Consider the following 24602-nt stretch of genomic DNA (forward strand, 5'->3'; position numbering starts at 1 on the left):
CATTTGAAAACTACACTTAAATTAAAACAAAACCTGTGAGTGTGCTCTGTTAAATTATAACGTGGCCCAACTAGACATTAGGGTGGCTGAGGCCACTTTGCTCCTCAGCTCCAGAGCAGCTGCTGCAAATGCCTTTGACCCTGGGAAGCTGGAGGAGTCTCTGAGAGCAACTGTGCTGCTGCAGGGCTGTTGTGTAGTCTGGACACACAGCGATTACCCATCTTGCACGTGTGAAATCCACCCCACTGGCACGCAACCGTGTGGTTCCAGGAGGCTAGTCCTTCAAACAGAAGGTTTCTTGTGTGAGGATATGGTCTATATAAAAAAACCTCACTAACAAACAAACAAAAACCAAGCCATAAAACCAACAGTAGACTTGGCAAAGGAGAAATTTGGAGGGAGCTATATTTCTGCAGAATTGAGACACTTTGGTGTTTATATTGACTTATACTCCGGTAGCTAATGCTGGTGTTCTTAATATCACCTTAATGTTAAGTATATAAGTAAGGAAGAATTGGTTTGTTCTTTGCAAATAATAATAAGAGAAAAAGATAAGCCAATAGTACCGGCTGATGGTTGGTAGGCTGTCATGCAAGAACTCTGAAACCCATCTTAAATCAATACTGTTTTAAAGTATGATAAATTTTAGATATCTTTCCTGAGTGTTCTTCAGACTCGTATAGAACCACTGGAATTTAAAACAGGACAAGACCATTTAGGCCAGCTAGTCTGTGCCTGCCAGCCACAGGGTGGCATCCTACCATGAGGGGACTAGGTCTGATGTTAGCACGGTATATTGACACATACCTTTGAAGTCCTCAGGATCTCATGCTCATACGGTCACAACCATGACTTAGGTGTTTACAGATCTAGATCAATGGAAAGATAAGAGTTTATGTGATTTGTTCTATTTGCTATATCCACGCCAGATAGAAGCACAGATCTCCAGAAAAGATAGGTTAATGAATGTGTATTTTATTGTTTTCATCATATTTTCCACTCTGATCTAAAGACTCTGTCTAATTGTTTCAGGTGTTGTACTGGTGCCGAATATTTAACATATATTGAGCCTAGATTTCTGTTAACTTCTTTGCCCCATTCAGTGGTAATACATTCTATGTTTAATATGAAGATTGCTTATTTTCAACTCTGAACCAACATTTTCCAATGAAGGTGCTCAGAATTAGGCTCCTGAAGTGTATGCTCTGAAACCTAGATAAATTGGCCTGATTTTTAAGGGTACTGATCTCCCATAATTCCCAAGGAAGTCAACAGCATCTAGAGAAGTTCAGGTATTAATCAAGTCAATTAATTAGGTGCCTGAATATGTATTCAGGTTCCTAATTTAAGTATCTACAGTGGTTAATGTTCTGAAAGCTGCAGCACAATTATTGAATTCTGTCTCTTTCTTTCAGATAAAGTCTCAGGCTTCACATGAAAAGCGTGACACTTGAAATTTAATCAGTCCTATTTCCTGAGCTTTTCATTTTTCCATCATTGTGTGTTATAGTTGGAAATCTGTAAGGGTATCTGACTCAACTTTTTTTTTTTTTCTTAAATTAAGAGTGAAAAGTATGATTAAAGCTAGCCAAATAACATAAAAATCTGCAAATATTTCTTTAAATTAAATCAATTAAATCAATTACTTTGATTTTAAGTATATTCGTTCTTGTCTCATATAAGGGTAGCAGCAATTGCAACTCATTATCTGCTAGACTTGTTCCAAATAACAGATCTGTTAAGAATAGTAGTTCTAAATATGTCTTTAATGGAGCATGTGAATAAGGCAGCGAGGTTACATAGTTACCTGAGGGAGAAGGGAAGACTGAAGTCTGGGTTTTCTTTCTTTATAATAGTTTCTTCACAGATGGTCAGGTCATATTGGAAATGGGCTCCACAGAATCCTGTCCCTAGGCAGACTGGGGTCAGGACCTGGCACGGCACTGGAGGAAGGGTGCAAAGAAAGCAAGAGAAGCAGGGCACATCCAAGGTCTCTGCAATAATAACCAATTGCATTAAAATGGTGCCTGAGGCTTTGGGAGCACGGGCACTTGTGGGACCCTGCAGAGTCTGAGAGAGGCTCAAAAGTAGTTTATTGTCGGACTGGGAATGACAGAAGAAGTGGTAGGACATGCAGTAAGAGTAACAAATTGAATTCCTCGTTGTCATATTCCCAAGAAAAAGGACAGAAGAAAAGAAGTGAAAATAATTTTAAAAAAGAACAAATCAAAGTCAAAGTATAACTTGGGGTTAGATTGTGATGTCAGATCAGAGCATGGCCTCTGACCAGGGTCAGACAAAGGCAGAAGCCCTTTCCATTCACCCTGTCTGTGAATCTTCCATTAAAGTAACTGTGCTGTTGTCTATGTCCTTTAAACACAAATGTTGATCTTGACCATACAAATGCCTTTGTCAGCATTGAATTTTAGTTGACTAATGAAATAATAAGATGGATTTCAAATACTATATCAGGATTTGAAATCAGCATCTTTGCTGATTACATGTACAAACCATTCAATCAAGGAACAAGGAAAAAATCAGCTGGCATATCTTGTTCCTGTTTATAAGATGAAATATTCATTTCTAATTAAAACAGGAGCTGAGAAATAATGTCTTGCTTCAAAAGTTAAATAATAATTTTGAATAAATAATAGAACATGTTGTGGTCATTTTACCGGCAGTTTGTACACAGTCCAGCTTTTAAGAAAAACAAATTAATCATAATAATTATTTGTCAAGCTCTCATAATAATTGCTCTCTGTCTCTAAGGCAGGCATTGGAATCACTTCAGATTATCATCTATGTTGCCTTTTTCTAGAATTAACATGTCATTTGATGTTATGTCCTAACTATCTGAATTATTTTTTTTTAATCCTAAGCTACTTCTAACTTGAAGAGTTCAGAATCACAAGCAGAATTTTATTGATCTCTTGGTTTAAGTCTTGAATATGACCATTCATTACATTTGGGTATTTGACCGTAGGCACTAATAAGCTCCATGTTAGATTCCTGGTCAGTTCCATGAGTCTTCCAATAGGTGACTCACAGTATTTTATGTGGGGGGTGAATTTCCATAAGCTAGAAGGGCCCAATATTGATTTTTTTTTTTTCTGATCATCAAGTAGGTTAAATATGTTTACAGCTTACTTTCTTCTTGATGGATGTATTGGAAAGAGCTGCTCAGGGAAGTGGCTGAGGCACCATCCCTGCAGGTATTCAAAAGATGGGTTGACATAGTGCTTAGTGACATGGTTTAGTGATGATTTTTTTTTATCAGAATTAGGTTGATGGTTGGACAAGATGATGTTAAAGGTCCCTTCCAACCTAGACAATTCTATGATTCTATGATTCTAATTAAAATGTGCATAGTGAAAGTCCATAATTTTACATGCATTATGGCAGTTGTAAGTATAGTACCAGTTTGGCTCACGAATACAGCCATGAAAAAGACAGCAAATAAATACAAAGTCATGTTTCTTTTCAAACTATCATGTTTCTTTTCAACCTTTTGAATTCATACTGAACTGTGTTTGCCTGGGAGTCCAAGGCACAGAAATTGATTTATCTCTAAGTGGAACAGTTATTTTCCTCATTGTTTTCCAGTCTATTAATTCCAAATGACAGGAATTAAGATAATAGCCAAAATGAGGTAATCAATAACCCTAAAACTTAACCTCCTTGTCAATTTTTCATAATATCGCTTCACCGTAGGACACTCTGTGATCACATTGCAAGAATACATACAAACATCATGGGTGTGAATCTTTCTTTTTGTTTTGAAGATGGCTATTTTTTACCCTGCACTGAGCTATACTCTGTGTATCCTTTAGTTTCTATTTCATTAAAAACCAGTCTTCACTGCAGAGCTATTTCATCACGATCATTCCACTAAAAGCTAGGAACAAAGAGAAGCAATGCTAAAATTTCCTGCCAAGACTTTAACATCTTATAGCAGTGGATATGTACAGAAGAGGTTTCAAACACCAGCTTGCAGGATTGTTTAGAGGAGAAAAAAACTCAGTAAATCTTCCTCATCTGGCTATAAACTCTAGTTTTTTCTTAGGTAAAATTCTTTACAAAAAATTTTAGTCAAGTGGAAAGAAACAGAGAGTTTTCAGGCCATAATGTCATCCCTTATAGAAGCTTTATTAGGCTGATCAGCTCTCTCAAGCCACCTGCTGTAAGTGGAGCTCTCCAGACCTGCATTTAACAGCATGTGCCACATGCATTAACCTCTAGGGAAAGTTCTCTGCCTGTTATCCAGTTTCCTGCTCATTTTCCTGTTGTTGCGAATAATTTCTGTGAACATGCATTCTTGCAACTTTTCAACTCTGTGATCAGTTTCTTTCAGCTCCTACTGACAGGAATTACAAACGCGTGGGGGCAATCTGTGTAGATTGCAAACCTGCGATGGCAGAGAGCTACACCTCGCTATGGGCAGCCTAGTGAAGGAAGAGACAGCCCTCTCCTGGGGTGGCTGGCTGGCATGAAGACAGCTGTGCTGTTGGCTTGGCCCTTAGGTGGTATATTGTATTTCCCTTTGAGTTCTTTCTTTTACTGGCAGCCAACAGAAGAAACAAAGTATATGATGCAGATTTATGGAGAAGGGGAAAAGGAACTTTTTCTTCACCACAGGCCTGTTTTGCACTCACCTGCCTTCCGCTCCAGTGATGCAGTGCTGGCAAAGCCATGCTGCCAGCTGCTGCAAAGGCCTCCAGCTTCCCTCTGGCCTCTTCCAAAGGAAAAGAGAGGCTGCAGCATTGCACCTCAGCTGGGAACATTTGTGAGTGTATTATGTCTCACCCAGACATGCTCTGCCTGGCACTGTCACGTACGGACATCAGGCATGCCCTGTTTTGCCTCCACTAGAAGCTGCAGCCACCCTTTGGGAAATGACTGTCTTCTTGTCCCCTGCTTCACTGCTTTGGGTCACTAGAAAGGAGAGGTATGAGAAAAGCTCTCTCTCCTCTCTTGGGCCCTGGCACATTGGAACACAGCTTTGTCATCTCCCACAGTGTGAGCATGAGTTATGTGCATTGTCACTTGGTGTTTACATCTTAAATCTGCCTTTCCTGGAGTCATACAGTTGTGTGAGAGTCTGAATGTCCATGGGGAGAGGCAGAAAAGGCAGGGAGGCGAAGCGAGCTTGAGAGTGTCTGCTACGCAAAGTTTGCAGATTGGGAAATACAGGAGCAGTTAGAGAACGGTTTCCTTTTGTTTTGCCCCCCAAATCGCCTGGTAGAAGGGCTGAACCTGGAAGTTCAGACTTGGCATAGGATTGGCAGCACTGCTCAGTCCCCTTTCTCCTGCCCAGTGCCTGGCAACTCTGAGACTTTCCCTGCATCTGATTAATGAGTGAGTCAGCAGCTTGCGCAGTCATTTCTCCTCATAATATTTCAGCTTTGCTGTGGCACTGTTGTATTTGTGTATGCCAGCCTCATTCCGGAGTCTTTGACACTAAGCTCTAAAAGCCCTAATGTGCTTACATAACACGATATGGAGAACCAAGAAAGTAAATTTAATTAAACTCTTTCCCCACTGCTTCTGACAGGGAGAGACAAAAGGAAGACACTTCTTTTTGAGCACTGAAGAGTAATGTGTCATCCTCACAAAAACAGACAAGGAAACTGAAGAAACTGGTGGTGTACAATGTATCTAAAAAGGGGACTAATCTTCTAAAATATAGATCTGAAAAGAACAGGAACCTGCGCCTTAATGGCTGAATTAATGTTTTGATTTCCTTTAGCCATTGAGTTGACATCTGTGAAAAATATGTTGTCAAAAGTAAGTTAAAAAAACCCAAACCCTTTTAAATTCAATATCAGCTTTATTCTGGGAGAAGAAGGTTCATTAGTTATTTGACCAACTTTGCTAGTGAAAATAAATAACCTATTTCAAACAAATATTGCTGCAATCAGCATCCTGTTAATGCCTTTGTGTTGTGGTTTAATCTCAGTAGGCAACTATGACCATGCAGCTGCTTGCTCACTTCCTCTGGTTGGGATAGGGGAGAGAATTGGAAGAGTAAAAGTAAGAAAACTCATGGGTTGAATAAAGACAGTTTAATAGGTAAAGCAAAAGCTGCATGCAAAAGCAAAGCCAAACAAAAAACTTATTCACCACTTCCCATGGGCAGGCAGGTGTTCAGTCATCTTCAGGAACATCACATAACATCTCCATCTCCATCACAAATAATGTTTACTTAGGAAGACAAACCCCATCATTCTGAATGTCCCACCTTTCCTTTGTTTTGCCCCAGCTCTATATACCAAGTGTGATATCGTATAGTATGGAATATCTCTTTGGTCAGCTGGGGTCAGCTGTTCTGGCTATTTCTCCTCCCAAATTTTTGTGCACTCCCAGTCTACTTGCTGACAGGGTGGTGTGAGGAGCAGAAAAGACCTTGAGTGACTAGCAAGGACTAAAACCACCAGTGCACTATCAACAGTATTTCTCATCCCAAGACCAATACATAGCACTGCACCAGCTGCTAACAGGAAAGTTAACTACATCCCGGCTGAAATCATGACACTTAGAGAATTCTATTGCAAATTTTTGAGCACCTTCTGCTGAATACCCAGCCTTTGAATTGCTTTCACTTCTCTCTGTACTTTTATACAAGAATGGAAGTACACTAATCCCAATTAAAAGGCAACATTCACCAGATGTAACAAAGCAGTAGTATCTGGGACACCCATAGATTCCCCTGTGCTAAGAAAGAAAATAGCAGGGTATCTCAACTGGTAACTGTAATTGTATCCTAGCTTTTCAGGGAAAAATACATCAAATATAATTGCGTGAATTGAATCTCTTTGCTTGGGGAAATAAAAACCATTTGAAGAATGGAAGTGAAACCTTTCTGATTTAATGACATCCTGAAAATGAAGTCTGCAACCCTGTGAACTCCATTTATTGCTTTATGAGTACTGTAAGATGTCAAATGTTTATCAGCGTGTCAAATCTGGTGTAGAAGCCACATATTGTAAGATACCCTCCTTTTAGCTGCCCCAGTGAAAGCTCTGCTTCCTTTCTTCTTGCCAAAGGGCAGAACAACTTGTAATTCTATAGAAAGTGCAGCATTATTTTCTATAGCCCAGTGATATGATGCTCAAGAGGCAGTAAAGGAAAGATCCTTTTTCTTAAATAATATATCCTTCCTCGCCCTTACCTGACAGGTAGTGGAGCTTCATTTGGTCAAACAAATAGTTCACAAACAATGAGAATTGAGTTACCTGTTTTATCTTGTGTCTTTTTGATAGCTCTTCTGCCATCCTCCCTGTAGGTCCATCTCTCATCTCTGTCAGTGTATTTATCTGCCTCTTGCACTTGCCTCCCTGCTACAAAGATGCAGACATTAAAGTAGGAAATGAAGGGGTAACCATTCCACGTATGGGCGCTCTTGTTTGAAAACAGTATAATAACTGGTTTCCTGAGAGCAGAAGCCATACAAGAAATAATAATTTAGCATGATGGGATTATTTGTTGTAGGTTGAATGAAGTGTTTATTATGGTCTGTGATAAAATTTTCAGCCTATCATTCTGTCTCATGAAAATTGCAAATTGTTTTTAAATTGAAATTGAAAGAATACCTCTTTTTTTTTTTTTTTTTTTTTTTTTTTTTTTTTCTGACCCTGTTTTGGCTTGGTAAAACACACACACAAAAAATATTTTTTTCACAAATTGTTTGTGGTCACACTAGCTTGCACATAGAGACAGCAAGGTCATTGAGACATCCCACAACAAGAGAAGCCTGCAGCCCTGATCCACAATTGCTTGGTCCGGTCATCAAGTAACCTTTCCTGGCCTTTCCCTCGTAGGCAGTCAGCTACAGCTGGAATTGCCTGGAAAACAGGCAGTTACTTCTGAAAACGCAACTTCAGAAATTCTTGTAATGGTGTGTTTGATGGTGGGCTGAAAGAGATGCATGTTTGGATGTTTTCATGCAGAATGACTTTTACTAATCTGACTTGTTGCCTGTGATTTACATCTGGACATAATGAGCTCAGCGGTGTGAACAAAAGTCCTCTTTATACCATCAAGATGTGAGGATTTCATTCAGCCATACAACATTAATGAATAGAATACACTTGTTATTAAAAAGGTGATATGAAGATAAAAAGCCAGTTAGTGCACAGGTTCTGAACACACCATTGTTATACTAATACCGTTTAGAGACATTATAATCTGTGTTATTCACTTTGCAGTGCCTTAAAGTGAAATTTGTTAAATAATTTTGTTGCTATCTGTGTTGTTAGATAATGAAAGAGATGTTATAAATAGAATGTAAGAGGGAGTGAAATGGCAGTATTTGCCATATATATGATCTAATAACCAAAAATGAGTTTAAACAAATTAAACGGTTTGCAAAAATTATTTCATAGAATCTTCATTTTGGCATCGTTATTCAGAGGACTAGTATTGCTAAATAAAATGGAAAAAAAAAAATATTTCAAGGAATTGGGGACAAAACAGAAATGTAGAATTGATTGCATTTTCATTCCTATGTGTCCAAAGATAAAATTATAATTAAACAGTTAAGCACCCAAATAAAAGTTCTCTAAATTTTCTAAGAAACAAAATATCCTAAAATTCCATTGAAATCACAGTAAGTGAAGTCTATTCATCATCTTTCTTGTATCATTTAGTTGCCAAAATAATCTTTAGCAAAATAACCTGTAGGGACCCAGATTTGAGATGACTGATCAGTTCAGCGTGTTGGCCTTCTGCCCTTCTCCTTGTGGGATCCTATGACACAAATCTGTTGTGGTCAGAGTTTGTCAGATCTCCTCTAACATAAGACACTGTAAGATATGTGACTTCCATTGTTTTCCAAGGACATGCTATGTCACTAGCACAACTCCACACAAACCGTACAGAGCCAGATGGGCACGATTCACTCAGAGTCGCTGGGGGTTCTTTTGTTTTGCTGTTTTTTTCTTAATTCAGTTCAGTTGGAAGGAACCTGCAATGACCATCTAGTCCAACTGCCTGACCATTTAAGGGCTGACCAAAAGTTAAAGCATTTTATGAAAGGTCCAAATGTCTCTTAAAAAGTGACAGGCTTGGGGCATGAACCAACCGCCCCAGGGAAGCCTGTTCCAGTGTTTGACCCCCCTGTGGTTAAGGCAAAATACGCTGGAACTGAAGGAGAGCATAAGAAATCTGCCTCCATGATTTCTCCAATCCATAGGGACATTTGCTGTGAGCCTGGGTACTGCTCTACTACTTCACAGAGTAGACCCCTGCTCTGCCACCTGGCATTTTGAGCAGGAGCCTCCTTTACTCTTTGGTATGGCTTTGTGCCAAGTTATTAAACACACAATCTAAGTATGGGAAATGTCTTTTATTTCATCTTCCCTGGGAAATTTAGTCCAATTGTGCTTCCAGATTTTTTTTTTTTTTTTTTTTGGTTAAATGAACACCCATATTGAATGGAACCATCACCATGTTGTAACTCGTAACAAAGCTAAAATCTCATATGGCCTGACCACAAAGCACATCAATCCTGGGAGGGACTGCTACAAATAAAGAAGGCAGTAGATACAATTCCTAAGACAATTCCTAAGATAGCTCTCATAATGGTTGCTAACTGGACCAAGACAACAAAATCTTGTTTTATGTGACCTTGACTATTCAGCAGATGACAGGAACAAACCATAAAAATATCTGTTTATTCTAGATGAAACATTATATTTTATAACAATTTTACTCAACAGATTTTGGCTTTTTGTTCTAATCAAGAGTCATCTGTGAACAGAATGTGTTCTTTATCAAATGTATCTGTTTGTTCAAAATTTACCAACTGGCTAGGTGTTGATCAGATTCCCCAACCAAAATGTTTTTACATTACTTTCCATCCCAAATTCCTTCCTGCCCTTGCTTTCTGAGGACTACAAACGAGTAATCCTTTGTGCTTAATTTCTTATTGAATATCATAAAATCATAGTATAGTTTTTCTTAATTTCAGTTTGTCAAGTGGGCTTTGTACGTATTAGTGTTAACATTACATTGACTTCCAGCAAAGCCACTAGACTAAACTACGGTTTAGTTAGATTTGAGGCACATTATGGTAAAAGGAAAGACTCACATAAAAATGAGCTAAACTATTGAGCAGCTGTTAAAATGAAATTATTAAATGAAGATTTGCATTGTATCCAATACAAAAACAAGTAAGTACGAAATTTAGGACACCTGAATTTTTCAAGGTCATTCAAAAAAGTAATGGCCTAATTTGAGTGGCTTCAGTTAATCACATGGCTTACAAATATTCTTTGCTTAGTAATGTCAAGGTCCCTAAAATAAAAAAAAATAAAAAAGAAAACTAACAAAATACTTTCTTATTTTTAAAGTAAATTAACCCTACTGTGCAAATTGGTCTTTGTAGATCAGTGGTATTTGTCCAAAGGATGAAAGAGGAAGGAAAAATAAAAGTTTCACAATCCAGAGTTCTGCTTTGCCCTTTTTTATGTTTCAAAATGTACTGAGGAAAAATCCAACTTTACAGAGAAGCCCCGTATAATATAGTTCTTGCATTTATTGAAAATCTGTCCTATGAAAACTTAATTGAACATTGAATGCCTCTGTTTTATCTCTGGCTGAACATAATTAAATTATTTCATTTGTTTTAAAAAAACCCACACACATTTCTTAACGATTGTAGTAAGTGAATTTTTACAAGCTCGAATGAGTAAGTATATCAATAACTTATAATGGTGAAATGAAATGAAATAAAATGGATTTTGACTGCAGGAAGTTGAGTTTAGGTACAACACGACTTCTCGTGCTGGATTGACTGGAAAATATCTCATTTAAACATAGGGATGTTTATATTACTGATCTGTAGGCAATTCACTACAATATGATGCTTCAGATGCTGCTTTCCACTACAGTGTAATCATTTCTATAGTGGACATTAAGGCAGTCACCTCTGCAGCATGGGACTACACGCTTGGAGCCTCAACATAAGCTAGGCATTCACTCCTAATGAGTCAAAAGCAAATTGTCCAACCATCAAATGTTTATTCTCTTTGGAGGTATGCGTATTATATTGAAACATTAGAAACCAAATGCATGTTTTGTTGGGTTAATACATGAGGGAAATGACCCTTTTTAAAAAAATTGGCAAGTTCTGTTACATTTAGTTTTTTGCCTCTGGCAACCACATGAATGCTTGCCTCGGGAAACACATATGGATGATATAATTATCTTCTGTAGGTGTCACTGATGTTTATGTTCCTTTTTTTTTTTTTAATAACTAATTGAGGGATTAAGGAGGCATCTGAGATAAACTGTCAGGTAGAAAAACAGCTGATAGTGAGTGCTGTGCCCTATCAGTCAGTTTGTAATCTCTTCTGCAAATTAAGGAGGCATCTGAGATAAACTGTCAGGTAGAAAAACAGCTGATAGTGAGTGCTGTGCCCTATCAGTCAGTTTGTAATCTCTTCTGCAACTTGCTGCCTAGAAGCATCACAAGAAAGAGAGGACTGCTGTGCCGAGCTCAGGGGCTTTCCGCCTCTCTTTCACATAGGGATGGAGCATACATTCATTTTCTATCTACAAGAAATCAGAATCAGTGATAAATTTACACTGTGTTAATCCTAAGGGACTGATCAGCAGATAAAACACACCTAGAGATAGCATATACAGACTGCACATTAACGTATTCAGGCAATAGATGTCTAGATGTACATACTATATACAGGACCTAAGACAGGGAACACGTAATGGCGTATTCTTCGCTTCTGTCAGCTTATATACAGGATCTCTATTCTTTTCTGTGCTCCTGAACATGGATCAGAATGACATTTGTTTCATGCGATTTGAATGGGAGCTATGAAACTTATCCTGCAAAGAAAGTGGCAGATATGTTGCCTCTGGGAAATATTTCTCCAGCTGCTCCTTGCTTGGTGGTGTTGGCAGTGAGAGAAGAACATGAACTCATTCAGTCAGATTATGCTATTTTCACCAAGCTTTTTTTAATTCACCATCACAACTCTTTGCAATGTTCAGCTCATCTGGAAAACAGTTACTGAAGCAAGACTTTCTTGCCCAGTTGCAATGAATGTCCTGTGCAAGGAAGACCTAGAGAAAGAAACCTAGAAATATTTGCCTTCGGGATCTCTGCTGCTCTAATGAATCACAGTTGACATTTCTGAGTTGCAGGGCAAGCAAGCTGAGAAGACCCACCAAATCAGGGTCTTTTCCAAGGATAAATGTAAGGATGGTCTTCATGATTTGAGTTGAAAGCCATATCATACCTACATTAGGGGAAGGAACTATTTTTTAACCTGGAAGTTTCACTGAACTTGTAGATTTTTCTGTTTTCTTCATAATAAAATGACAACTATCTTCAACCTGGATTTGAGAAGTGTCAGTTAACACCTAGTCTCTCACACATCCTACTTCCCTAGCATAGACAAGGTGTTACTTAGACAAAGTAGCAGAGACTGGAATACAAATGCCTGTTAAACACCGAGTAATGTGGGAGGTTTACAGATAAAAGCATCTTGCAGTTTGGAGCATACTGTGATAAAATGACTCTGGGGGAAGGAAACAAAACAGGGAGGTTTCTTACTTCCAGCTCTCTCAGGATTCCTGCAGCACAGGTCCTTCGTGCCTCGGGGTCAGTGCTGACAGCGTTCAACAGCTCATGATGGGAAGCAGGAGAATGGCTCAGGACCAGCTGGGTCTGATGTTAAATGCAACCACTTCTGGTACCCTCTGGCAGTGCCTGGACATCAGCAGATCAGAACTAAAACCTACATGTGGGGAAACCCTTCAGTGTCACATTGTTTCTGCTGAATAGACAGAGACTTCAATGTCTGCTCATAAAGGGTTTTCTAAGCTGCAGTTGCATAAAAAGTCCTTTATTGCTAGGAAATTCATTTGACTTTCTGTAGCAATCCCAACTTGGCATACCTACTACTACTTTTAGCTAAAACGACTAGTTCTGAGAACTTGAGAAGTGATGCTGATTTAGGTTGTTTGCTTATTAACACTGAAAGGGACTTCGCTATCTTGACCCTCAAAAACATGAGATTTCAAAAAAAATAATCTTCAAGTGTGACAAAAAGTCAAATTTATAAGCAAATTGCTTTAAAAAATTATTCTAGCTGAAATGCATTGCTCTGATGCTGGGCTGTTTAACCCTTCTTAGCATAAATAACATTGGGGAATGACATGCAAAAATTCCAAAAAGAACAAATTAAAGCTGACAATTTGATTAAACTGGTGCTTTCTCATGAGGCATTTCACTTTCAATGAATTAAAGATTTCTGGCAAAAAAAAAGTGTTCCTTTTTTTTATTTATTTATTTAATTAAAATCCCTGGCTGGCAGCTTATTTATGCTTCTGAAGATTTACAGCAGAAACAGGAAAACTCCTTTTTATCTCTCACCGCTTTTTCATGTGTTCATGTAATTTCATCTTTGTTTATAACAACATTTTTTCTTACTATTTTAGGAAATGAAAGCCTAGAAGAAAACTATGTGCAGGACAGTAAAATGGGATTTGTCATCAATGCTATATATGCTATGGCTTATGGGCTCCAAAATATGCATCATTCCCTTTGCCCTGGACATGTTGGGCTCTGTGATGCTATGAAGCCAATTGATGGCAGCAAGCTCTTGGAATTCCTCCTCAAATCCTCATTCATCGGTATTTCTGGAGAAGAAGTTTGGTTTGATGAAAAGGGAGATGCCCCTGGAAGGTAAAGAGTTGTTTCATCTCAGCTAATTAAACTAGATGTTGGGAAGGGGAAATGTTGCTGGGTTCGGTGATGGAGATTTCTTTGGCTGCTCTGCTGAGGCACACAGCATGCATACTGTGGGACATAAATGAAGTTATCTGGTTTAGTCTTGCCAGTAGCCAGAAATAACACTGATAACAAGTGATATATTGACAGCTACAGCTCAAATTGAGACAGGAACAGCCTGCAACATTTCTAGTATTTCAGGGGAGGACAACCTTGTACCTCCCAGTCTTTCGGTGTCTGAGCTACCACTGGGGCTCATCACCAAGGTTTTAATAGGTATAAAGCTTAATACAAGTGCTTGGAAATTAATGAAGCATTTGCTTGCTAAGGTTTTGAAGGTAATGCTGTAGAGCACATCCTTTTGCAGCTGGATCTCTGCTGCTTTAAGTGCCCCCAGGACATAGCACTGTATCTTTGCCAGAGACTATTTAGTTCTGCTTGGTGAAGTGCTGTGTGCTCTTCTTGACTTGTTTCACTCCCAGTAAGCTTGGCTATCCCAGAGTTTAAATATAGGTCCAAGGAGAGCAGGATAAATAGGAGTTCTTTGCCAAAAGGTACTGTGTTATGCTCATTCAGGATCTGGTAGAGAGCTGCTCCTATCTACCCCTCCCTAGCAGACACAGTATGTACCTGAGCAACGGGTGAGACAGCAGCTTTGAGGACCTGACAAAAATCTTTTCCTCTTCATTTAGTTCTGTGGTCTCTGTCCAACCATTTTAAGTGAGACACCTCCCAGATGGGTTTATTTTTTCCATAAATAAGTTTAATTCAGCTGCTGAAGCACACAATCCATTATTAACTGAAAGCTACTCAGGGGTTAGTTCATTGAAGTTAGTTTTCCCACTGAGTCATTAAAGTGTTATAAAAGACTCTCTCACTCCATCTTTGGGCTTATTGCATAAATGCATCTGAGTGCCAACACTGCACAAAGAGAGTGCTCTGGAATAAACAAGAGTTTGAAGTCTGGGATATGCTTTCAAAGAGTATTTGAAGACACAGTGGCCTTAAAGCAACTCTGATTTCTATTACTAGCCTTTATCAGGAAAGCTGACCAACTTTTTTACCATTTGCTATTTGCATTGCTTGTTATATTTAAACAGTATATACATTTAAACAGCTTGTTACATTTAAATTGTAAGAAAAAGCTGGTCAGTTTGGTCTTCCTGTTTAGCTCTGTACACTTTTTTAGATTTTTTTAGTCAGAGATACAAATGAGCTAGGTCAGACTTCAAAAGTTGAGGCAAGCAATTCCCTTACAGTCAAACACATACTTATTGACACAAATGCATAAATCAAGTCTTTGTACATATGATTTAGTTAATACAGAGAAATTACTGCTTAGTATAGCTTTAGGTTTATCACATGCTATTTATCTCTGTAAAAGTGTTACTCCAACTTTGCGTATGCTACCTTGTCTGCCTGTCAGTTCTTTGGTTTGACGTTTAGGTGTAATTTTCCAATTTTAGCCCAAATCTTATTTATTGTCTTGTTACCTAAGAGTATTTTCCTGACTCTCATCAGTACCAAGCATAGAATCGGAATGAACAGCTCCTGAATTCAAAATATAGGAGGGTTTATATCAGGATATTTTTCTGAGTAGGTCAGGATGATAGAATTAATTCCATCCATCATTTCAGTCTATAGCAAGATTCATTTCTCTTGATTCCCTGGCCTATTTAGAATTTTGGGTTATTTTAGGTAGAATTTTTTTTGTTGCTCCTCATTTATACTTTCACAGCTAGAGTTAGCAAGTTTGGGCAAGAAAGTTCAATTAACCTTTTTTGTTATTCATGCTGTAATCCTTGTATCTATGGCATTGATGACATGGGCAATATCATGTCAGAGAATGGTGATGTGTATATGAAATGTGATCTATACAGTCTGCCAGATCTTTGTATGCCAGCAGTAGTTTATGCCCGTGCAGAATTGTATTTAGCTCCAGATTAGCCCTAGTGTTTCCACAGCTCCACATGGAAAAGCTCTCTGTGGATGAGTGAATGTACCGTACCACTGTATCAATACCCAAAACAGCTTTTGTACCTTAGCAAAATGAAAAGATAAACATCACATACACCTAAATACACCAAAGAGAACCAGATCTGAAATTTCCTAGTTTTTTAGCTTTTCTATGCCGGTGCAAGAAAGTTACACAAATATGTAAAACGTTTTTTGATATTATGTTACCATATCATGTGAACAAACCAGCTTCTCAAGATGGAATAAATCAATATTCCTTGTTAGAAGGCAGCAAGCTTCCTCATACTTTATTTTCAAAATCTGTGAGGTTCTTCAAGCAATTGACTCTCACAAGCTCCTACTTACAATCATCATAGGTAGAGCAGGTAGAGATGGCTGTAGTTATATTTGCCTGACACATAATTTCCTGTTTTGAATCCTTTACAGCTTCACCAAAACTTAACCGTTTATTTAGATATAACTCTTTTTCTATCTCAGGCTCAATTAATGGTTTCAAGTTTTTATCAAAATGAGATTAGAAAATGAAGCACATTTTCAAAGGTTTATTTCTTCTGTGCAGAATCTTTTCTTTGAAGAGCTTTTATGCAGAAATGTGAAGCAGAGCTTCACCAGAAGGGCACAAATGCAGTCACTTAAGTGACTGCACTGCCTCCGGGAAAAATGATGTGGATGTAGCTCTGGAAAATCAACAGCTTTATATGCTCGTTATACTGTCACTAAGAACATACTGGTAAAATTGCTGAACTTTTTTTACTTTCATTGAGTACCTCTCATTTCCTTTCTCGATAGTAATCATATCACTCAAATTCCCAGAAATGGCTGGAGAAGTTGTGAGGGATGCAGTAGTCAACATCACATCCTTCTCTGGGCCTATACAAGGGGCAGGAGACAGATCCATTTTGAGCTCTTGTCTATTCTGGAGTAACTGCCTACTTTTATCTTTTGGCAGGGATAACAAAAAATCAGACAAACAATTTGCATATGCCTCTGGCCATAAAACGCTATGTGACAACTGTCAGGAGAACTTCAAGCCCCTAAACTGGACCTCTGATGTGTGGAGAAATGCTGAGGTTCACAAGCTAACTGAAACATTGTTGTTCTTTGTACCCTGACTAGTCTCAGATGTAGACCCATGTAACTCTATCTAGTTCCAAATTTCCAGTAGCTGTTTTGGCTTCAGATATGGCAGCTCTTAACAACTCCATGCCTTAAGTAAATTATCAAATGCATAATGCAAATACTTCAAACTTAAAAAGTATATAAAGGAAGGTACCTCAAAACATACGTGGTTGTTTTGGAGTTTGGCTCCATGGGTGGTTGTTTTGGCCAGTTATACCCCAGCATTGCTCACCGTTGCTGTTTTCCATTCTGCCTTGCAGGGCAGCAAACCTCACTGCCAGTCTGGTATTATGGAGAAAGGTAACTTCAGCCACCTCTGACTAACCAGAGTAAAAGTGTGCCTGTGACCAGCTGGCTCACGGTCTGACTCACCTCATAAGTAAATTGACCTATTTGGTCACATCATTTCCCAATTTGAAAGAGCTTGCCCTTATATGAAAAGAATGATTCACTTTCTTACATGCAGAATGTTTTCATGGCTTCTATAAATGTTGCCACATGTGTATGAAATCCAGCTTCCTCCATGATCCTCAGTCTCTTAAAACTTCACAACTCTTGTCTTTTGGAATAATTATTTTTAGCTTCAACACAGCCCAAAACTATTAAAGCTTCACATGTGTGAGTGAGGGGATGGAGGGTGGTATTCCAGCACTGAACTCATCCTTACTCACAAGCAGAAATTTTTCTTTAAGAAAAGAAAAAAAGGATAAAGAACTTCTGCGTGTCTCCATATACCAAGTGTGTTTGTTAGACCACATTTCTCCACTTAAAATTCAAGCTGCATATCAAAGCTGCAAACATTGTACTACAACTTGTCATATGCACGACTGTGTAAGAGCTTTTAGTCTGTGTACTTTAGTCTTTGACAGATAACTGATAGAAAAGGGACCAGTATTATAAGAAAACATAAGAATGGCTTTCAACCTAAAATCATATCCCTGAAACTGCCAATTCTTGATTGATATTGCATTAATGCCACTCTGTGCCTTGTAATATATTTTTGCAAGAATGAAAACAATCTGTGCAGGTTCAAAAATCCCATTAACGGAATGTGAGATTCTAGTAATCTTTTATTCCCCTTCCTGAATTAATTTTCCAGCCCAGAGTAACTGATTTTGTACCAGTCTAATACAAGGTCACACTAAAATCCAAGTAGGTTCTTCATGCTAGGAAGAGACATTTACATTTCTGCTCAATTTTATTCCTGTCAAGTCTACATTATAAAGTGCCTGGCTCTCACTGGTTCTTGTTATCCTGATTCTTCTCAATCCCGAAAACAGTGTTTCTTTTTTTTTTCTGTTCTTCCTTTGCAAGAGCTAGGATATGAGAAGGAATTGTTTCCTAGTGAATTTGAAATTCACTCCTTTTCTAAGCAACTCCCCAATAAGTAGTTGATTGCCAGCCAACGGAGCCACCTCCTGCTTGGAGAACCATTGAACTCAGTGGCAAGAGTCCCTTTCCCCATGTAATTCAGTGGAGCTCTGCAGTGCCATTGACATTATTTGAGCACGCGTATTTGCAAGACCAAGGTCTAAATACGGCTGTAAATATGTGTTTCTTTGAATCATTTTTAGCTAGAGGGATCCTAAAAATTCAATTAAGAAAAACAGACATCTAGAGAGTAATTCTAGTACCTCTTTCCCCTGTGGAGTGCAGAGAGAGATGAAATTTTTTGTGTTTGAACCTCAGAAGGGAAAAAAAAAATAAATCAGTATGTCTATCTCTTTCCCCACAACCAAGCATCTCAGTTTTATTTATGGCTCATACTTTGCTTACCTGTGATTCATAAAGCACATACAGATTAGCAACACCCATTATAAACAAAAGATTTTTTTTCCCTGGAGACTGAGACAATCCAGTAGAGGAAAACAAGCCACTAAGTCCCAGGCTTGGAAAACAGAATATGCTTTTGTGATTTTCTGTTCCAGTGCTGATTTCTAGTTCTCAGCCCTCTTTGTCTCATCCTTTTTAAACAAAGCCTTCCCTGTTCTCATCTTCAGGGCCCAGGCTGTAGGTCCAGCTTCTGTTGTGGCTCTTCCTCTCTGTGCACTCTCTAATATTCATTCTCCCATTTCTGCTTATTTCTTATTAAGAACTCACCACAGTTAATCACTGCTTTGCATAAGCCACATTCTGTTGGTTAAAGAAGGAACAGAATAATTAGTAGTAAGGATGTGTACACATCAGTTCCAACATACAAAAGGCAATGATGGTGGCAGGGAAGCTGAGTGTTTATTGTAGCAGTGTTGTATGTTTCCTTTGCATTAGCCTCGGGAGGTCCTTTCCTACTTGGCTAGGGCAAGGCAGTAAATTTTGTGCCTGAGCTGCTATCTTTACCTGACAGTCTCTCTGGGCTGGGTAATATAAATAGTTGAACTAGTGCTTACAGTTAACTTATGGCATACCACTTCAGTTAGTTTGAGCCTTTCTACTGACCACTCTAGAGCAACCAACTTGTATGTAGGCACCAAGTGAATGTTAAAGACATCTTGAAAAATGGCTGAAAAATATACCACATCTTTGTAAATTTTTTATGCTTTGTGTTGCAGGACAGTGACTCGCTTTCTCTTCTTGTCCTTGCAGGTATGACATCATGAACCTGCAGTACATAGAGCCCAACCGCTATGACTACGTCCTCATTGGGACCTGGCACGAGGGCGTGCTCAACATAGACGACGAAAGGATTCAGATGAATAAGAGTGGAATGGTGCGATCGGTGTGCAGCGAGCCTTGCTTGAAGGGCCAGATTAAGGTGTGCCTCAGACACTTACTTTCTGCCATAGAAATGTGAATAACCTGTCGGTGCTTTTCCCCTAAACCCAAGCAAGCTTCTTTCAAGCCAAGGGATAGGACTTCTTTTTCTTCAGGAAAGCCAGAAGCATAGGAAGACTCCTAGATTAACATCTGACTCTTACAATCCCATATATAGGCCCATGTTTTCTAAAATTGGCTTTATAGTGATGCAGACTTTCTAGTGTGACAAGATTTGAATTTCACCTTATGCAAGTAAGAACGAGATTTTCACTTAGGCATTGCCTTCAACTTTCGGTGGCTCTGATTCACTTGGGAGCTGATCCTGAAAATAACATGGCCCATGGGAATCCAGTATTTTGTTCCAGCAATAACACCTGCAAAAAAATTTGTTTTACAAAAAGTCTCTTTGTATCTCATGTTCACAACAGGGGGTATGGAAACACAAATGAAATCACTCTGTGTTTACCAAACAGTAGCACTTGCATCAAGCTACAAATAATTTGCCACCTGCCACGTCTGGATGACATAAAGACAAGTTTCACTACTATCAAAATGGTATGGATGCAGTAAGTTTAAAATGGCAAGAAGCCCATGCAGGAAAATCACCTTAGAGCAGACCTTCCTTTCTAATTTCATTTAATAAGCACATTTGCAGCTTTTTAATTCTATACTGCTACTCTAAGCAATCAGTGATTGATGATTTGGCAAAGGCATAGTGACATACTCAAACAGTCTTGGAGGGGAAACGTTATCGGTATTTACCACCCTCCAAAACATCTTTTCCCTGTTTTTGAGATTGTGCAGTTTGTGTATGTGTGTATATGTAAACACCATGCATACAAAATGCCAGCTTCGGCTCCCATTGAAGTCTATTGGACTCTCTCCACAGACTGCAGGAGGAAATGTTAATAAAAAAAGCCCACAAAGAAGCCCACAAAGCCAGCATTCAATAAAAACAAACATTTTATATTTCACTACTGCACTTAGCTCCACACATAGATTGGTAGGAAGCTCCCGGAGAGAAGGCTGGATTCCTCCTTTCTGACACAAAATCACGGTCTGTTGGAGCCCCATGAGACGGAGATATCCTTAATCTTCCTTTCAGCCTCAGTGTAATGAAATTCGGAGTCAAGATGAGAAAACCATCTTTTCAATAACAGAACACTACATTTAGCAGTCTTCACAGCAGAGAAAAATACAACTTTTAGGGACTTTTGTCTCCAAAAGAGCTGTTCTGAAGCATGCTCTTGGTCTTGGTTTTATTGGACCCACTACGTCCTTTCAACAGTATATTTTTTAATTTGCTCTTATTTGAATTTCTATTTACACCAGTGTTATGAGACCCAAAGAAACTTCCATGTAAATTGAAATTGATGTGTGTGTGCATGTGCTTATGTATATATATATACACATATGCATGAATCACTCTGTTATAACCTTTGACTTTGTTTACTGCTCTTTACTATGCAATAGATATTAAGCGTGGGCTGAGCCACTCGTCCTGACCTGAACCATCTCACAGATTAAGCTTCTTCTCAAGTTTGATTGAAAATATAACACTCACCATGCCTCTATATACCAAAGGGAAACTGGTTTTGTACTTTTAATGCAGAACGGCTCCCTCCAAAACAAAATAAAATTGTCCCCAGAGATGATCCTTTGACTCCCAAGCACAAGTTTTAATACACAGAGGCAGATACGGAATCAGGATTCATGTTTTCTAGTTTGAAATGTGCCTTACACAGGAATCCCATCATATTTTAAACAGTGCAGGTGGTATCTGTTTGCTGGGGGGCATCTGTTGTCTTATAGAGGAACATAGCTGAGGATGTATTTTGCATTACAGGTGATCAGGAAAGGAGAAGTGAGTTGCTGCTGGATTTGCACTGCTTGCAAGGAGAATGAATTTGTTCAGGATGAATTCACATGTAAAGCCTGTGAGCTTGGCTGGTGGCCGAATGCTGACCTGACAGGTAGGGACACGTCCTTCCAAATGCATTCCCATTTTACAGGACACAAGGAGAATGCTGTGTGGTGGAGAGTAGCACGAGAGCATGCAGAGATATTGAAGGTACATACTTAAACACACATCCCAATGCAGTTTAGGGTGAGTGAAAAATGCTGTATCTTTTGGGTCAGTTCAACAGCAGTGATGATAAAGATGACAAAATTTCTATCAAGAAGAAATTACACAGTCTGTCTGTTCCTCCCCTTGAGCTAGCATAAGCATTGATAAAGCTGTTAAGACTACTAATGAATTTAGCAGCATTTGCTGCAACTTTAGCAGTGATTATCACAAGAGCTCAGTGCACCCTTGTCAGATTGACTTGATACTCTTTTTGATTGTTCTACCGTGCAATTAGTAATACTTTATCTGGGATTTCAGGCCATTTCAGACTTTCATTTGGTATAAAGATCATTCTCACTGCACCCGCTAGCAAGAGAAATGTCAACAAAATCCTAAGAAAGTCTGGCAGAAGACAGGAAAACAGCTAGAATTGCTCTCCCCTGTGTATATGCTTTGGATGAGCTGTATGCTGTGGCATCTTTCTGTTATTTTGTACCTATCAAGGTCAACGTCCACACCTGCTCTGGGCTTTGCAGTAACCATTATCCCAAGCAAATAGATTTAATACACTGAGAAGCACCTCCCTGACCTTGGGGTTTGCTTTGTATCACTGTAAAAGACCACTGACACCTCTGCCCCATGCCACATCTGCAAATCTTGGCTGCCAGTATTCAACTGGGCATCATTCCTAGTCAGAAAAACAATCTGACTACCTAGCTGCAGTTAACATTTGAAACTTATCATAGTTTTGTCTTTTAATGTGACTTGCTGGCAACTAGATGTTAAATCTAGATTAAATAGTTCCAAAAGATACTCTTAAGCTAGTCACTGAAGCCAAGTGATCTTTCAGGGATTTATTTTGGAGTGAAAGCTGGCCACTTCTCCAGCTAAAAATATACTAATCACAATAAACTGGAAAACTTTACCCATTGTCTATCTTGGTTTTCTATGGAAAATAAGCTACAGTCATGTCTCAGATGTATGTGTATCTGTTTATATCCCGTACCTCTTAAACCAGCCCCACCCTACCCTGTGGTGTGCAACGGAACCTACTTCAAACAGATCTGTCAGGATACAGAAATATCAGTGATCATTCAGTTCCTTCAAGTTTCATATAAGTGGGTTATAGGAAGAGGAGTTATTGAAAAATAGCTTCCATAAGGGCCCCAATTGAGGCAAAACATCTTGTACTACTGGACTCCAGAAAATCCATAGCAACCTTCATAAATTTCCTGACCATTGGAAAAGCTCGTATTCAACTCCTACATCCTAGGACACCAGTGTCTGATAATTTTAAAGCAGAAAACTGTGTTCTGTTAGTCTTGGAGGTTCACAGAATTGTTTGTATTTACTATTCACGGAAGAAAACTGGGACTTCTTTTTAATCAATAAAGCAGAACAAGAACATAGTGAGAGATCAATGTGCACTTGAGTGAATATGGTTCAGTGCTACTAGCTGCCCAAAATAGCTCAAAAGGGGACATGTCAAAAAGACAGGTACTGCTGAAAGAAGTTGAGGAAAGCATCAGTGCTGGAAAAAATCTCAGGGGCATGTTGCAATCTATTAACTTTTAATGAAATCAGTAGATGACCTGCTGATTTGTGTTTCTTCTCAGCAAGGAGACTGGACTACTGCTGTTCTAAAATCACAGTAGCATCAGCCAAATGACAGCATAGCCATCGACTGATTTCCTAGAGAACATCAAAATGGCAGTCTGCTCCGGCACAGTTTCTTCATTCTGTTCTTATTGAGGAAAAAGCTTCTTTTTTTTTAAGCCCTAAGTACAAAGTTGTGAAAGAGAAGCTGATGCCATCTTAACCTTTAGAAAACGGACATTGAGCTAGATAAACTCTGGCTCTTGAATTTTGTGGGAGTTGCCACTGGTACCATTTAATTTGGATTTCTCTTTTCTTGACAGGATTTATCCCATCAAATATGTTTTTATAGCTCGCTTTTGTGTGTTGTATTCATGCCCCACCAGTCACCATAGCATCTAGACAGAGACGTTAACATCTCACAGATTGTTTTTCCCTTTGCCTTAAATCTTAAATGCCAAACATGTATGCAGTTTTAGTTGCATTTTCCATCACAGATGGAGGCTCTAAAATGATTAGTTCCTTTAAGAAACGTGAAGCGCATACTAACCCATTTCTTAAGATGTGCTTTTCAAGGTGCTCATTCTCTCCGTTTGAAATTAGCCTCTGTTGCTCAGCAATCCTTTCCTGACATTTTAATTTTATTTTTAAATGTGCAACTTTTTTTTAGATTGCTTCCCATAAATACGTGTTCAGTGAAGTGGAGTCAGGAGGCACAAAGGATTTCTCACCACAGATGATAAAAACCTGACCTGACAAATTGTCACTAAAACCAGTATCTCAAGGCCTTGTGCCAAGAAGAGGAGATATCTTTTATGGTATCAGAATCTATAAGAAGAATAAATGTCAAGCTAGTAAACCCGGTTTACATAAATCATCTTAAATAAGCAATAAAACAAGATAGGACAGGAAGTTTTATAGAGTTATTATTAAATGAATCATAGAGGTTTGGGCACGCCAGTTACCTGGGATCTGTTAATGACCTCAGAAAACATCCAGGATTGTCTTATTGGCCTTGCAGTATGAATATCATTAAAAAAAAATATTTAAAAATCAATTAACCCTCTGCTCTAGGAAATGATTCATGGTTAAAGTGCAGGAAAAATAGTAGATGAAAGCTTCTAAACAGCTTTCATGGAATCACAGAATCACGGAATTGTCAGAGTTGGAAGGGTCCTCTAGAGATCATCTGGTCCAACTCCCAACTGTGAAGCTTTTGCCAATAATTCCCTGATTTTTTGAGGTTTGGGTTACTTGTGAGGGATTTGGGGGATTTTTTGTGTTGGGTTTGGTTTTTGGGCTTTTTTGGGTTTTTTGGTTTTTTTTGTTTTTAAA

The 24602-nt window shown here is 38.7% G+C and overlaps 1 protein-coding gene across 6 annotated transcripts in view; it reads left to right on the plus strand.

The window, feature by feature from the left end:
• Positions 1-24602, plus strand: part of GRM1 (glutamate receptor, metabotropic 1) — a 188251-nt gene that overhangs the window by 127907 nt on the left and 35742 nt on the right. For all 6 annotated transcript variants that reach the window (XM_014951092.1, XM_014951093.1, XM_014951095.1 and 3 more), the window contains exons 5-7: positions 13462-13708; positions 19433-19601; positions 21450-21576. In XM_014951092.1, coding sequence (XP_014806578.1) covers positions 13462-13708; positions 19433-19601; positions 21450-21576 — 543 coding nt within the window. The remainder of the gene's footprint in view (positions 1-13461; positions 13709-19432; positions 19602-21449; positions 21577-24602) is intronic.

The sequence above is a fragment of the Calidris pugnax genome, unplaced genomic scaffold (assembly GCF_001431845.1).
Source record: "Calidris pugnax isolate Ruff unplaced genomic scaffold, ASM143184v1 scaffold24, whole genome shotgun sequence".
NCBI classification, from domain to species: Eukaryota; Metazoa; Chordata; class Aves; order Charadriiformes; family Scolopacidae; genus Calidris; species Calidris pugnax.